The 17538-nt window shown below is 35.5% G+C and overlaps 1 protein-coding gene across 11 annotated transcripts in view; it reads left to right on the top strand.

Moving 5' to 3' along the window:
• The window catches only part of celf5a (cugbp, Elav-like family member 5a), a 231436-nt gene that overhangs the window by 168230 nt on the left and 45668 nt on the right, over positions 1–17538 (top strand). For all 11 annotated transcript variants that reach the window (XM_058760783.1, XM_058760786.1, XM_058760780.1 and 8 more), the window contains 2 exons: positions 14316–14444; positions 16236–16315. In XM_058760783.1, the coding sequence (XP_058616766.1) occupies positions 14316–14444; positions 16236–16315 (209 nt within the window). The remainder of the gene's footprint in view (positions 1–14315; positions 14445–16235; positions 16316–17538) is intronic.

The raw sequence follows: 17538 nt of genomic DNA, 5'->3' as shown, positions 1-17538 counted from the left end.
AGGTGAAGCCACCTGTAATTGGCTTGTCCACTGAAAATTCAGTGCTTTATTCATCTAATATGGTTGAAATTCCCTCAGGTTATGTTAGATGTCTGTCTGACCACTCAGATATGTTCATCTTCTATTTTGGACTCGATCCTAATAAGCTTTAAATGGCATAACCGAGTCAGGATGTTTCTGTCAAGCTGAGCTATCCTATTTACTTCTATATTACACACCCCACACAGAGAGTGAAGATGTATCTGCTCAAAGTCAATGGCAGGCCTACGGGTCTCTCAGCTACTGCACTATCCCGAGCCAATTTCCTACAGTCTTCTCCGGACTGCATTAAACAGCATGACAATGAGAGACGAGGTGAGGAGTTCAAGGTTTATCAGTTTGCAGCACACTGTAATTTTAGCCTGTATACTGTACGGAGGAAATCAACCTGCATTATTATGAAATCACCGAGATATGGGACTAGCTTTCGGGGGCTTATGTTTTTATTTATGTATTTGCCACTTTACCTTATCCAGCATTTTTCCCATCTGTAACTGTTAACTCTGCAGATTTGGAAGTCAAAGCGCTGCACAGAGCACCTCGTGAACACGCACCGAGATTACAAAATGAATATGGATTAAAAGATGCATCTGGGATGCTCTGACCTCGCATGTAATGATGATTGTGAAAATACAGTCCCACCCCTAACCTGACTAGTCCATTGATATCATCTCTATTATGTGTCAATAATAATATCTGCCAATAATGACGTAGGAATGAGCCAGAAAGTCTGAGGAGATACATTACAAAGTATGACATGAATGTATATTTCATTTGATGCTGTATTTTTCAGTCATATAGTGCATCTGAAATCTCATACTTTGAGTAGTGACTACATTTGGTTTCACTTTATTTTGATGGTCCCTTTAACACATTCTATTGACTATAAGTAATGTTGCACCTACATTTCTATTAACTCTCATTAGAGTGTTAGTAGTGTATTAGTTGACTGGTAGGGTTAGGGTTAGATTAAGTTGACACGTTCTTGCAAAGTTACTTATAGTCAGTAGAATATCTGTTGGGAGACCAACACAATAAGGAGTTAGTAGATATGAAGCCGACAGTCTACTAATACTCTTATGAGAGTTTGTTGACATGTAGTTGCAACATTACTTAGTGTCAACAGAATGTTCAAAAGGGACCATCGAAATAAAGTGTTACCCTACATTTAAAGTGCCCCTATTATGGGTTATGTTGGGAGTCCCCAACAACAGGTTGACATGCATGCAAGGTCAAAAAACACTTTCATTTTCTTATAATATGCATTTATTTTTACCTTATTTGCTCAACGACTCCCAAACGATTCGCTCAACGCTGAATTTTTCCAAACCCCTCCTTTGCGTGACACTAATCTGTGGTGATTGGTCCGATTTCATTTAAAGCAGTGTTTGTGAGCTTTTAATGCTCCAAAAGTGGCACCTAGTGTCAAAGAATGAATTTGCATTTTCATTCAGACCAACGCGAAAATCAAGTTTTCCCAGGTGTGCGCGCGCAACAATTGGGCGGGCAATATGCTAATATTTCATGTTGACATGATTCAGCATCGACTCTTTCTTTTGAGAGACAATAACTTTATACATGGTGCACGTTCAGATTTAAAACTTTGCAGATGTATTCATTCACTTAGAGCTGTGTTACACACTACATGAAAGGTAATTTTCAAAAATCCATAATAGGGGCACTTTAATGAGTATCAAACCTTATGACCAAAATTGCATACTGTCTGTGTAGAGACTATATTTGATGATGAATGAACTTCGCAATCAAAATCACATGCTTCATTTGATAAGGAACAAACTTTGTGAATGAAATCATATACTTTCCGAGTAGCTACTAATGAGGAAAGAACTTTGCAGCCGAAATTGCAAACTGTCTGTATAGGTATAGACAGGGGCGCCATGAAGAGTTTTAAGGGGGGTATGCAAAACAGAAATTTGGGCCCCTTTCTTCCAGATGAATTGTTTTTTTTCTTTGAACGCTTAATAAGTAAGAAGAACAAATTACAAGCAATAGCACAAATAAATAAATAGAACAAAGATACAAATTAAAGATATTTTGGGTTTTTAGATTTGTAGGCGTTCAAGTACAGAAATTAAATAATCAAATGTAAAATAACATTGCATATTCTTCACTGTATAAATGGAATATACTATAGATTAATCTTAAGTTATTCAGTCAAGAGCAGAGTTCGTTTCGATAGGACTCACAATGGTGTCACGGTTCGGCAGCCGAAGTTTGGATACAGCAAAAAGAACGAAATGCCAGAGAAATTTCCTTGTTTTTACCATTTTTTTATTTATTAAAACTAACATCATAAAACATAACATCTTTTTTTTTTAACAATGCAGTGTGCCGAACAACAGTCGCATCTCAGATCAGCTGCAGGAGTCGGATTTCATTCATCACGTGAGGAGAGTGAGTCGAGCTGACGAGTATTGTATTTTTTACAGTCATGCCAATAAAACAATTTTGAATTGAATTGAATTGAATTGAAAGACAAAGAAGTTGGCGAAAGATTTAGTTTCGAAACGAAATATAAAAGCCCCTGCTTTAAAAAATATTTTAGACTTTGGAAGGCCTTTTGACTTTTGCTATTATCTAAGATGATTTTGGAAACTTTTTTAACATTCGTTTCTTATTTATTTAGTTCCACCAAATAAATGTGTTAATAATGTTTGCTGATTTTCAGTGTTTTATATTTAAACTTTGTGTAAGTTATTTATTTTATATTAGGCCTGATAGCATGGTGTTTGTATTCGCTTTGTTAATCTAGGCTATTAAACATTCTGTGTAAACATTCTATGTTTAATATAGCCTAAGTTAGTTTGTCGTACTTGTTTGTTGTTGTCAATTCATTCAATTGATGCCGAATTGCCGCTAATTCGAAAGTGAAAGTAAAATGCGCACATGCATTTAAAGCGAGGAAAATAGGGAAAACTCTAACAAACTTTTGGGGGTGGGAGAGCCAGACATCACGTTGCCTGTTACATCGTTTGGGCTGCCTTGTTGAGGATTTTAAATTGTCAGATAATAAATTGTTTTTGAGGCGGCCAAGAAGAGTATTTTGACATACTTTTGTATTCCACGGTGTCGGGAGTCACTTCAAATATTTTACGTATCAGTAGTTCTTTGGTCACTGGCTAAACCATGACAGAAAGTTGCAGAAGGGAGTCAGGGAGAGGCAGTGGTGTTGCTTTACGGTGTATTACAGTGACAGCTCTACAAGCTAAACATAAGGGGTTGTACTGTAAATATTTAAAAACTTTGCTCTCTTTCTCCTCATCTTCGTCCTCCTTATAGCCTACTCGCGAATTTGCTGGCTTTTGTGGCACATCAGCTTATAAATGAAAGAGTAAACGCGTAAAATTAGGGTAAACTATTAAAATGCAGTGGCCTCCATGTTTACTTCCTTATAACCAATCTAACCAATCCGACATCGACTTCGAAACTCTGTTTCCAGATAAGTGTGCCATATCAAAGACTATAGAATACCCAAGACATGTCACTCGTATAGTTTTGAATGGGGAAAAAAATGCAACGCTCAATATGGCCCCTCAATCGCAGGAAGCCCTGCCTTCTGAATGAAAGAGCCAATCACTAATCGGTAAAGTCAGCGCATCACTGCAACTGCCGTTGGAAGTCCCGGTTGCTATAGAAACAGTCAGCGCTTTGAGACGTGCGCTGAGGACTGCGCATGCGCACTGGCTGGTATAGCCTGAAAAATAAGCTTTTTATAACGTTATTTGAGCAAAAGAAACAACATTAATGATACAGTTGTTGTCAGATTTCTTTGGTGATTTCAAATATGAAATTTAATCGTAAGCTTAGTGAACAGTTTTGGAGAATTTGATGTTTCCCCATTCAAAGAGATAGGAGCTGCATTTGGATGCCTGAGAGGCGTTTCAAAGATGGCCACCTAGTGACATGACTTGTCTTAAAGAGACTTTGGCCATATGCATCAGACGTTTAGCCAACATTCCGTGGGCGTGACGTCTGAGGCTGAGACTAGTAGGGAAGTAGACATATTTGGACGCAGGTATAATATTTGGACATCTCATTTGACCAATTTTCACAAACTGTAAGAAGTAGGCATATTCGGAGAAGTTTTAAATTTGTTGTTGCAATGGATACAGTTATCCGAGACGCATTGGAAAGCATAAAAATGAAAATTAACAGAAATGAAAAGCATTTTTGCTATCAGTGTAAACTTGTACAGTTTTCTCAGTCATAGTTTTAACGAAAATGTCTTTTAAATTTAGTCGGTGTTACGCTGATTGATTTGCATATAATTCACATAGTAGTTCACATAAATAAGACTGTGAAATGTAATGGAGACATGATTGAATATGGATGATAATGCCACTGTTTGTCATAAAAGTTGAATAATTAGGCCTAAAACAAATGCACCACCTATGAATGTCATAATTTTTACAGTCATTAATACTAATTATGTGAGGTAAAATTTTATTTTACGAAAAAATTTGTTTTTAAACAGGTTTTTGGTCAGACAGAAAAAAAAAAGAAGATAATTAGCAAATTGCTTTCAGGTTGGCCAGCGTCTGCTTTCCACGCTGTCTTTCCCCATCATTTATCAGTTCTCATTCACTCACCTATCGTCCTCTGCATCAGCTTCACTTTGCTCCTTGAAGAATCCCAGAAGGCCCAAGCGACCTCTTCACTCTGTCGCTTTTATGAGTGATGTTCAGACTCATGCCTGCTTGCTTTTAACCTCTTAATGAAGTTTGTTGTCCCATGCCTGTAGTCTATTGCATCCTCCGTAAAGGAAGAAAGGACAGGTTAATGATTTGAGTGCACTACAACATGTGGCTACCTCATTAGCCAACCGAAAATACAGTGGTTGAGGGGCTTGTGAGGAAAAGTGTGTGTGCGGTTGGTTTCAACCATGTGAAGATTATGAATCAATGTCCATCGGCCAATGAGAAAATAATTAAGAAACCGGTTGGGAACTGCGTTATGTACCGTCAACCTACTGCTACTGTATGAAAGAAAGCAGCTGTATGTGTATGTGTAATAGAAACAGCCATAAATGTAATGAAACAAAACGAAATCCATATCATATCCGACTCCAAAGAGCCCAGCGAATGGTATTATATGGAGGCAGACAGTATAAATAGCCCTGCAATATTGTAAATGTTTATATACTACAGCTCGCGTGGACATCGTGCGGCGGTCTGGAGATTTATGGGCGCCGCTGTAATACGTTGAAGCCGACACAAGGTAGCAGGTCATATTTCACGTGTGTTATCATATCGAGTGTAAATTTGCCGTGAAGTATATGGTGGAGATAAAATATTTTAAGCCGTTTCTTCTACTGTTTCCTCCCCCGCGTCCTCATACGAGACGGAATATTAGCATCGAGACTCCTACACACGAGAGGTTTTATATGCGCGCGGTCAGTTATATGTTCAAGGTTTCCCGCCTCATCTGAGCGCGAGCGACGCGTCAACCAGGGACAAACTCATTTTGGTTACACCTTCAGAATTTTCTAAACGCTGTATTTTACACAACCACGTCTTATACCTCCCTCGCTTTTCTGAATAAAAGCACCGGTGTTAAAATAGGATCTTACGGGAGAGCCATAAGCCATCGGAGAGCGCTATTAGAGCGCACAGATAACTTTTCCGCATTTTAACGCCGTTTGTGATCGAATGGTGACATGGAAAATGTCTTGGCCATTTGCTTCAAGTCTCCCTGTGATTTATACACGCTGTCTGAAGGCCATCTCTGCAGCCGGCTGTTTTTATTTTATGTGTTGACCTAGCAGTTAACTGCAGCCGCAACCGGAATACCGCAAATCTATTTAGATTAGGCTATACGCTATGCGGTGTTTCGGTTCAGTTAGTTACCGCTCAGCAGATTTACTGCAGCTTTCAGTCAAATACAGTTAATTAAATATTATTATTATTATTATTATTATTATTATTTATTAATTTTAATATTATTGTTAAATCATAAAACATTTTTTATTTTGCTTTAGTGTTCATTTTATAAGTAACCTGTTATTAATGTAAAATTATTTGTGGAGCTTAATGTGAATACACCCTTTTAGTATGACTATTTTAATAATTAATTAAATTAAATATTTAATTTAAGTATTATATATTATGAATATTTAAATATTAATTTAATTACAACATAACTGTGATTATTCTTCAGGTTTGATTTATTTTTGAAAGTCAATTTAGACACATACCTTTAAGTCTTGTCAAAAATGTGAACACCTTTTTAGTATTATTTTAATGATTAATTAAATAATTAAATTAAATTAAATATTTGCATATTTCTGAATATATTTATATTTATAATCTATAATTATATGTTTTATTTAATTATTATTTTTTTAATGTTTAAAGGGGAGACTGAGGCTAGTTGTCACACTTTAATCCAGTGTTTATTCTTCAGTCTAAAAGTAATTTTCTTTGTAGACACATAAATGAAATGAAATGAAAAAGGATAGAACAATACAAACTTTTTTAGCTTAGCAATAATTAGCTTTGCAAAATATTACCTAGAAAAATGTATAATTTACCTAAAAATATTTACTGAAATAACACTATCTATTGTATGTAGTGTTGGGCATATATATATATATATATATATATATATATATATATAATTACATCATCAAACTGACTATTGAAAAATTAAATTTAGGGCAGTATATAAAAATGAAATACATAATTACATTACAAATTGAAATTGTGTTTAATTATACACTTTATATCGTTCGTATGCAATTATTATATTTAATATATTATATAAAATTATTAACATTTAAACCATTTTTGCAATTTTTATTTTTGACTTATATGAAATATGCAGTGTGTGTAATTGTTAAATATGAAATATATTCATGCATAAAATCGAAGTGGCAAAATCAAAGTATTTAGAGAAGTTCAAAAAGATATTTAAAATACATATAAAAAAATCTAGTCATCTAATCATTGTTAAGACTTTATTCTAAAGATGATTCTCATACAGTATTTTTCAAATTTCTTACTGTTAAAAACTATGGTTGTTAATTGAATAAAATAATCAAAGTGAATCTTCCACTTGCTCTCCAGCACCCAGTTTTTAGCCCTATGGGGATCCCACAGATCCCCAGTTTGTAAACCCTAGTATAGTCCATCTACAGAGGCCCAAAAAATGTGGGCACTTTAAGCACATCTAAACTACAAAAACAATTATCATATTTCACAAAAATTCATTATATAGATATTGATCATTCTGAATAAATGATATGAACGCTACACTAAGAACAGGTTATTATCCTAAGGCCACTGATCTTCCACTAAACCCTAAAAGCTAAACTGCAATCGGTTGTTGTTTTTTCTGCAAAAAGCATCGGCGGAGGCTCTCTAAACATGCAAACGGTGTCCTGGCTCGCAGGATGAGATCCTGCAGCCTCCGATAAGCCAGGATGAGTGCGGGAGGTGAGCGGTCGAGTTTGTAAATCACTGTCCTGAGAGAGCCGGACGATAGTGAATCATCACTTTTGGCGCTCTTTTGCTTTCGCGCAGGAAAGAGAGCCTGTGGAAGTTGCCATGACAACCGGCTGTCAATCAAGCCTAAATGGGGTTGGCGAAAAGCGGAGGGTCATTCCTAAATCTGCTGTCGGGCGCACAGTGTAAATTCCATTGTCTGAGGCGGCGATAAGGAGAAATGATGAACAATATTAGCATCTTGATAAAAAGCAACATACGAATGAACAAACACATTAACGGAGAATTACCGGGTGGGCGATTATTCAACCGCAGACTGAGCAAACCGAGAGAAAAGTGTTCGGGTTTACCGTGCAGATAAGTGATGCAGACAGATAGGATGGGCTGAGATAGATTTTGCTGCCATTTCCACTTGGCAGACCAGAATCGAGTCTTTGAAAGCGGCGCATGGCCCCGAACACTAATTAAAAACAACACAACAATTACCGCGTGTAACAAAACACAACCTCAACAAACAGACAGAGAGGGTTAAAGTAATTAACCTACCGAACAAACCTGGTGGATTTTGATCCAATTCATTATATATAACATATCTTGTTTTGTACGAACGCTGATGGAGGATCCGCATCCGTCGGGACCTCGATCTGGCAGCGATGATCGGGGCCTTCGAGGTCTTTTGGCTGCTGTCAAACTTGAGATGCATTCTAGGAGTTTTACCTCCCGTGAGTTAATCTGAAACAATCAGCCTCGGATTAGTTCACCGCGGGTTTGGCCAAATAGATTAATCTAAATACAGCCACAGACGTTTGGCAGTTTCTATCAAACAGACGGGCATCAAAATTTGATCAAGGGAAGTAAAAAAGAAGTCAACAACTTCATTTTCATAACATTGCATGCCAGAGTTACATAAACCTAAACCGTTTATGTAACTTTGGAACACAAAACATCGCAAAGAGTTTGTTTATGCCGCCAAGCAGGCCTGCTCGCACAGTTTATCACAAAGTTGAGCAAATACTTTGTTCCTTCGTGTAAATGGAAATGACATTGTATTATATGTAGGGGATAGTTGTCACAAGGTTTTTAATTTTATACTTCTTCAACTATAAGGTTTAAGTCAAAGGTCCAAATACAAATTTTTTTTTAAATGTTTTAAACGTTGTATAGAAATATAATTAAATATCTATTAACTATATAAGTAAATAATTTGAATTTATAAAAGTTATATATACTGCCACACATTTTTGCTGTTTCATGATTTTTTTTGTTTTAAGCCTGTATAATAGGATGTTTATTGACAAGCTCCATTGTGACAACTTACCCCATACAGTGACAATGTATGAGATATTTACAAGTAAACATCCAGCTATAGTCAAGGCCTAACAGCTTTTACTCTGCAGTCTAGCGGCGTCTCTCCTATAATAAAGATAACAAATATCAGTCACGATATTAAACAAATAAGAATTTGCTCTCAGTCATATCACAAGGACATAAATTCCCTTAGACGTGGAGCTAGCAATCTTGTTCTCCCCTTGTCGTTGTGCGGCTTAATTTGTGATATATTAAACAAAACCCTTTCCAGCCGCTGAAGTTGATGAAGCTTGATAGGAGTCATTTTTTGAGGCAGCATCACAGCTGGTGGGGCCGGACCCGGTATGAAGGACACGGGGGAGTAAAGTATGCAAATATCAAGAGCGCTAATCAATTAAACGTGCGATGAGAAGCACCTTAATGGCACTGTAGTGATTGAACAGTCTATCAAAGTACACATTATATTTTGAATAAATAAGATACTGTACTGCATGTGTTCTAGTCCGATGCCTTTTAATGAATCTATTGTGGTCGTGCTGTCGATAAATTCACTTTGCTTGCTTATTTATGGACTGCAACTGCATTATTGACTGCAGTCGATTCTCATAAGCTTCCGTCGTCTGAGTAAACAGAAAAAGTTGAATAATGCAAGATTGTGATACTATTTCATACGTTCCTTTATAAGTAGTATAATGTAATGCGGTCTGTATTGTATTCCATATTTTCTAAACGGATTGTGTGCATTTTAGAAAGAAATGTGTGTGTGGTTTATCTTTCTCTAAATGTGTAATGTCAGTAACGGCGTCTGTTTTTATTTTCTTATACAGCGGCCCTGTGGTGATGCTTTATCCCCTCATCCCTGTCAGAAAGAGTGATGAAAACATTCTCTGGCTGATTTATTTTATAAATCGCTTGGAGGTTCTCAAAACTTTTGCACCTTATTGAATCATGGAAAAACAGGAGTACGGCTAAATAAAATATCTGAAGATTTAGAGGGAAACGCATTAAAGGAAGATTTCAGCCAAAAATCCAAATTATGTCATTTACTCACCTTGTGGTTTAAAAACTTTATCACTTAGTTTAGTCTGTGTAAAGCAAAGAGAGAAATTGTGAAGACTGCTAGTTGCTGTTTTCCATGCAATGACAAGCTTCAACCTTAGTACCTTATTTTAAGTGTTCTGAAGTCCTGCAGTAGATTAGTGTAAACTGGATCAATCTGAATTGTGAACAAAGTATTCAGACTAGTTTGTTATGAACTCAGACAAATCATTTAGACCAGTTTGTGATTAAATAGAAAGATTTAAAAGACTTAAACTAATTTTAATTTTACACAAATCGGACCAATCATTTAGACCAGTTTTGGGATTCATTAAAAAGTTTGAATGATTTCAGACATTGTTACTTTTCTTGTGATTGAGCGCAACGAGATACAGTGCAGAAGTCATGATTTTCAATGAATAGCAACTTAAATTTGGTTCTTCCGAAGTTATATGAACCACATTTATGATACTTTTATGGTGCTTTTGTGTCATTTTTGAGAGATTGAAATTTCCAGTCTTCATTTATTATAATTGCGTGGGGGAAAAAAAACAATTTACTCTGTATAGTCTCACAAAGATCATCTTGTTTTCCACAAAAAAACACTAAAATCATGCAGGTTTGAAAAAACATCCCCTCCATTGTCTCCACGCTACATTCTGATTTACAGTGTGTGTCACTGTTACACTCTTTCCATCCTTAAATATTATTCCATTCAGCCGATCAGCTGTTGGACAGCCGCAAGGGTGTAGTTTAATATGGAAGCAAATATGTGTAGCAAAATTCAATTTGCAATGTAATATGCAAAATGGCAATGCGATATGTAAAATGGCAATGTATTTCTGTATTTAAATTTACATTTTCCCATACATATGTGCAACATTTAGTGCAAAATGAAAATGAAAATTCAATTATATAATTTCAATTTGCCATTTTCTACACTAGTTTTAATATGCATATTAAAAACATATTATTTTAAAGCTTTATTAGTCGCAAAATTAAAATGTATTACCCAAATTGATTAGATATGTTTAACATGTTCAAGCAAAAACTGTAGCAAAATTATCATTTAAATGCTGTTTTTACTAAATGCATTTAGATTTAGGGGTAGGACACTTGGGATTGCATTTTCATCGTGATACCGCGTGATAATTGTAGCAAAATGCAATGAGAGTTTCAAAATGCATTCTGAGCCAAAGGTGCAGCAAAAGGGTAGCAAAATGGTGATTTAAATGTCTTTTGTTTTTCTTAAATGCATTGACACTTACATATATGATGTTTCAATTGCATTTTCATTAAATACCCCGTGATGAATATAGTTTAAGTTATTGTGGATTTGAAAATGCATTCCAAGCCGAGCACGCCCCCTAGCTGTCAATCATTACATCAAGGCGGGGCTCGGCAACGGGACGCACCATAGGTCAATATTCACCGTTAACCAACCGCTTTTCACCTGCCTCAACATCTCTCACTGTTTACACTCGGATTGATGCACATAGGCAAGCAGACAGTGCTATTCTACACTTATTTACTACCTTACCTTATATTTTATTACTCTCTTATTTTTAATCCGTAAAATAGCGCATGTTCCGTGGCACCTGAACAGGGATGTGCAGAGTTTCTCAGGGGCAGGGGGTAAATGTAAAAAAAAAAAAAGGAGGCAATGTGAAAAAATAAAATAAAAAATTATAGGTCAAAAGTTTGGATATATTAATATTTTATATTTTTGCAATAAGTCACTTATGGTCATCAAGCCTGCATTTATTTGATCAAAATTTTTATATACTATAAAATATATTTTATGCAATGCTGATTTATTAGCAATGTTGGAAACCTGTCATACTTTTTTCAGGATTCTTTGATGAATAAAAATGTAATTCTTTTGTAACAATATACACTACCATTCAAAAGCTTGCCGTCAGTATTTTTTAAAGAAATTAGTTTTTATTCAGCAAGGATTTGTTAAATTGATAGAAACATCTCTATTTTGAATAAATGCTGTTCTTTTAAACTTTTTATTTATCAATGAACCCCAAAAAAAGTATCACAGGTTCCAAAATAAATAAATAAAATTAAAATAAAAAGCAAAACATTAAGCAGCACAACTGTTTCCAACATTGATAATAAATCAGCATATTAGAATGATTTTTGAAGAACCATCCATTGAAGACTGGAGTAATGATGCTGGAAATTTAGCTTTGAATCTCAGAAATAAATGATATTTTAAAGTATATTAAAATATAAAAACATTCTTTTAAATTGCAATATTTCACAATATTGACGTTTTTCTGTATTTTTGATCAAATAAATGCAGGCTTGATGAGCATAAGACACTTTCAAAATGCTGCATAATTATCAAAAATGGTAATATAATAAAGTTTCACATCGCCATTTCGCCAGCCTACACTTCACATAATAGGCCTGTAGGTGGCACTTGGGAGAGTTTCATGAAATAGTAAACGGTGTAGGATATCATACATAAATATGAGTGAATTGAATAGCCTACTGATTACCATTACCATTTTAATTTTGCAACTTATAAAGCTTTAAAATATGTTTTTAACTTGCATATTAAAACTAGTGTAGAAAATGGCAAATTTAAATTATATAATTGAATTTTCATTTTCATTTTGCACTAAATGTTGCACATATGGTATGGGAAAATGTAAATTTAAATACAGAAATGCATTGCCATTTTACATATTGCATTGCCATTTTGCATATTAAACTGCAAATTGAATTTTGCTACACATATGCTTCGATATTTTAAAGCATGCTACCACAGCAGCGCTTGTGGCATAAATATTGAGGTGAAGCACATGTGGTATTAAATTCATACAGGTCAGCTTCATACATTAATCCAACCCGGACAGAGTCCTATCTCCCATTTCCCTGAGCTGAGACATCACAAGAAGCATGGCAAGACCTCAAGGCCACATCTATGCGAATTCGTCCAGGAACGTTACCAGCCCACCTCCGGATCGCAAGATCCCCCTCAGGCGTTGTCGGAGGCCCATCCTGCCCTTTTATTTTCCAGTTCAGGGCCTTCTTTTTTTGCAGATAAATGCTCTCCGATGTAACGTGACAGATGTCACAATGCATCGCCTCTATTTTGATACATACCCTCTGATCCTGCCACAAACGATAAAGAGCGCACGGGGCCCAGACAACGTGCTGACACTCGTGATTATTTTAGAGTGCGTCACGATCGCGGCGAGACACGGAGCCGGCCAGGTTCCAGAGCGAATCAAGGAACATCAATACATGCGGGTCAGAGTCAACGCGGCATCCGAGGACTGAGGGAGACTCAATAGACACATCCATCCCATTGACACATATTCAAAAAGATCAATGCAATGATTAAAGTTGGATCACACTGCTGAAGCTCAATCTGATAAGGCTACTCGAGTTTTTCCCCAATCATGGTTTTTGAAGAAAAGTAAAAAAATCAAGCAAAAACTGACAATCATTGTGTTAAATAATTAAATTAAGTGTTGCTTAATACATTAGTACATTTTGAGATTTTGGCTTTTCATGAAGTGTCGTTTCAGAGGAGTGGAAAGAAAACACCCAAAATGCACTTTATTGTATTGCTCTTAATCTGTTTGCATCTAGATTTCAATTAAAGTACATATCTTTAAAGACTATTTAGCAACTGCACTGACCCAGGAATCTCCAATTCAGAAAACTTTACAGTTTTATTCCTGTATGTATTCTGAAGATTTTAACCATCATTTGTATGATTTAGTAAAAACAAACAAACAAAAAAAAACAGAAAAAACTAATCTTTTTTTTTTTTTAATGGTAAAGTATGATGAGTTTGCATAGACATAATGCTTACAACCCTTATAATATTCAGTAGAATATGCCACTGTGAGTCGCTTGCAAAAGTCGTCAGGATTTGGCCAGTATCACCTGGCATAGTGCCCTTTATAATTTGTGATAATCATATTTGTATAACATTCAAGATTTCAGCTCAGTCAAACAAAGCATTATCTGTGAGGACACTCAATTACCATAAACTAAACACAGAACGGGACCAAAACAGTTTGCATTAGTTTGAATTTCAGGTCAGCGGTAGCTGCGCTCTCTGTCTATCTACACCCTCCAGAGTTTCGTAGAAAGTGTCGTTTCTTCGCAGTCTGCTTCTTCCTATTAAACCAGGCCTCTAAGCACGACAGCTTAGTGCTATCACCTCAGGCCTACCCACCATTTCCAACATGGGGTTGAACCCAATTATCCCCCAAATTAAAATGAACAGACTTGGCACAGGGAACAATTACTGCTGCGACTCCATTCCACAAGCTAAATGGGCCAAGCAAAAGCAGTCCCTGTTTGCCCATGCTGGCCATGGACCAAAAGTCTGAGTAGTATTTGAGCTGTGCTTACAATAGTAATGTATGTGGGTAATGGGGAGGTGAGAGGTTACGCCAGTCATTTCATTCGCTCTGTTTTTCTTTGCTTCAGAAGACAGGAAGCTGTTCGTCGGGATGCTGAACAAACAGCAGACGGAGGAGGACGTGTACCGTCTTTTCGAGCCCTATGGAGTCATCGAGGAGTGCACTGTGCTAAGAGGTCCGGATGGAAATAGTAAAGGTGAGGTTACGTCACTTTTTATGGTATGATGCTGTATTAGCAGTCAACATAAAATTGGGCTTTCCGCTTTCGTATACACACTTCTGGTCATATTGTAACTAGTGCTGTCAAATCGATTAATTGCAATTAATCGCATCCAAAATAAAAGTTGTGTTTACATAATGTATGTGTGTGTAATGTGTAATATATATATGTATATATTTAAGAAATTATAATATGTACAAATATTTACAAATATAGATATATCTATATATTGGATGCGATTAATCACGATTAACGATTTAATCGTGATTTGACAGCACTAATTGTAACCAAACTTAGCTTTTTGCCTTGTCACAAAAATCTGCTCACCAAGGCTGCACTTATTTGATTAAAAATACAGTAAAAACAGTAATATTTTGAACTTTTATTACAGTTTGAAATAACTTTTTAATTTTAAGTTATTTAAAAAATTTAATTTACTCTGTGGTGGCAAATCTGAACTTTCTGCAGCCATTACTCCAGTCTTCAGTGTCACACATGATGCTTCAGAAATAATTTTGGTTTAAGTAAGATTAAAAAAAAATAATAATAATATTTTTTAGCAAAGATACAGTAAATTTATAATTATATTTTTATTTGTAATTTTACCCTAGATTTATTTTTTAATAAAAAATGCTGTTCTTTAAAATTTTTATTCTTCAAAGAATCTTAAAAAATGTATCACAGTTTTCACAAAAATAATAAGCAGAAACATTTAATAATAATAATAATAATAAAACATTATTAATAATTGATAATAATTGAGCAGCAAATCAGCATATTGATTTCATATATTTAGCATATGATTTCATAAAGGATCATGTGACACTGAAGGCTGGAGTAATAGCCGCTGAAAACTGAGCTTTGGCATCAAAGGAATAAATTACATTTTAAATTATATTAAAGTAAACAACATTTTTAAGATTGTACTATTATTTTTTAATCAAATAAATGCAGCCTTGTATTCTTAAATATAGTGTTAAAATTTTATATTGACGTTTTATGCTGTCCAAGAACCAACAGTTTGTTCTGAGTTGTTGCCATTCAACATTAAAGACTCATAAGAGACAGAGAAAAAGCACATATTTGAGCATTAAACTTTTTATAGACTCCATTGTTTGCCCACCGAGGCTTTAGGGACACTGTAAGACGCTAATACAGCCTGGCATTTGAAAAAGCACTGTGGGAGTGCAAGTTTTCCCCTTGCCAGTGTTACGAAAATTGCTGTAGGATTATTTCTGCTACTTAGGGGGTGGATCTCTGAATATATCCAGTCTTATGGAAGAGAAGAAAAAGATAGATGTCAAAACATTCCCTGTACAATGAGACAAGAAAACTACATTTCATTTAGCTCCTAATGTGTTTTATTTCAAACCCCATTTCTGGCAAAAATAGAGCTTAATTCTTTAATAAAAACTGTATAAAACATGTTACGCTTGTATAAGGCACATTAAGACCTATCCTTAATATTTTGACAGCTTCTTCAACGGCTTGCAACACGACTGCTCTTGAATCCCAAATGGGTTTGAATTCTGTGATGAATATCTGTAGCAGCTTTTAAAACGATATCAATTATCCCGTATTTTGCAATTTGTTTGCATAGATGGGCATGTGGCAGTAAATAGCACGCTTTTCGCATCAGTACAGTCTCTAGAGGAGCAGCTTGCTTACCGTTGGAGGGCTTTCTGCCTCTCCAGTGTTTTAATGTGCTTCTCTACACTGTGGTTAAAGTGTTTGTGTGCCTTTGTGTGTGTGTCTTTTTTCTATCAGGCTGCGCCTTTGTAAAGTTCTCTACACACGCCGAAGCTCAGTCCGCAATCAGCGCCCTGCACGGTAGTCAAACCATGCCAGTGAGTACACACTCCTCTATAATACACACACAGAAAACCTGTTATTTTCAGTGTTGCACTTTTTCTTTGTACTTTCTTTCTACTTTGATGTTCCTCCTGCAATCAGAGGTTGCAATTACTTTCATACAACTACATTTTGGGGTCACTGTATTATTATAAGAGTCACATAAAAATCTTGTTTTTACTTCTTAGAAATGTATTCTTTAGGTTTCATGTGGTTTTGAAAAATTAATTAAAAAGTTTCATTTTAGAGCTTCTATTTATTGACTTGACAGTTAAACCACATGACATTTTTAAAGGAATAATTTACCCAAAAAAGAACATTTTGTCATCATTTACTTACCCTCATGTCGTTCCAAACCTGTATGAGTTTCTTTGTTATGTTGAACATAAGAAAGAATGCTGGTAATCAAACAGTTGATGGTCCTTATTGACTTCCATAGCATTTCTTTCCCTACTATGGAAGTCAATGGGGAATAACAACAGTTTGTTTCTTCAAAATTCTACAGAATATCTTCTTTTATGTTCAGCATAAGAAAGAAACTAATACAGGTTTAGAACGACATGAGGGTGAGTAAATGATGACAAAATTATCATTTTTGGGTGAACTATTCCTTAAAAAATGTCATGTGGTGTAACTGTCAAGTAAAAAATTAAAAAATGACAATTTACAACCTGAAGTAATCTTGCCTTGTTATAAAGGCATAAAAAGAAAAGCGTAACAAATACAGTGAGGAAAATAAGTATTTGAACACCCTGCTATTTTGCAAGTTCTCCCATCATCGTAGGTGCATGTCCACTGTGAGAGACATAATCTAAAAAAAAAAATCCAGAAATCACAATGTATGATTTTTTAACTATTTATTTGTATGATACAGCTGCAAATAAGTATTTGAACACCTGTCTATCAGCTAGAATTCTGACCCTCAAAGACCTGTTAGTCTGCCTTTAAAATGTCCACCTCCACTCCATTTATTATCCTAAATTAGATGCACCTGTTTGAGGTTGTTAGCTGCATAAAGACACCTGTCCACCCCATAAAATCAGTAAGAATCCAACTACTAACATGGCCAAGACCAAAGAGCTGTCCAAAGACACTAGAGACAAAATTGTACACCTCCACAAGGCTGGAAAGGGCTACGGGGAAATTGCCAAGCAGCTTGGTGAAAAAAGGTCCACTGTTGGAGCAATCATTAGAAAATGGAAGAAGCTAAACATGACTG

Source organism: Onychostoma macrolepis, chromosome 22 (assembly GCF_012432095.1).
Source record: "Onychostoma macrolepis isolate SWU-2019 chromosome 22, ASM1243209v1, whole genome shotgun sequence".
NCBI lineage: Eukaryota > Metazoa > Chordata > Actinopteri > Cypriniformes > Cyprinidae > Onychostoma > Onychostoma macrolepis.
The sequence above is the reverse complement of the archived record's forward strand: the minus strand, read 5'-3'. Positions and strand labels throughout refer to the sequence as shown.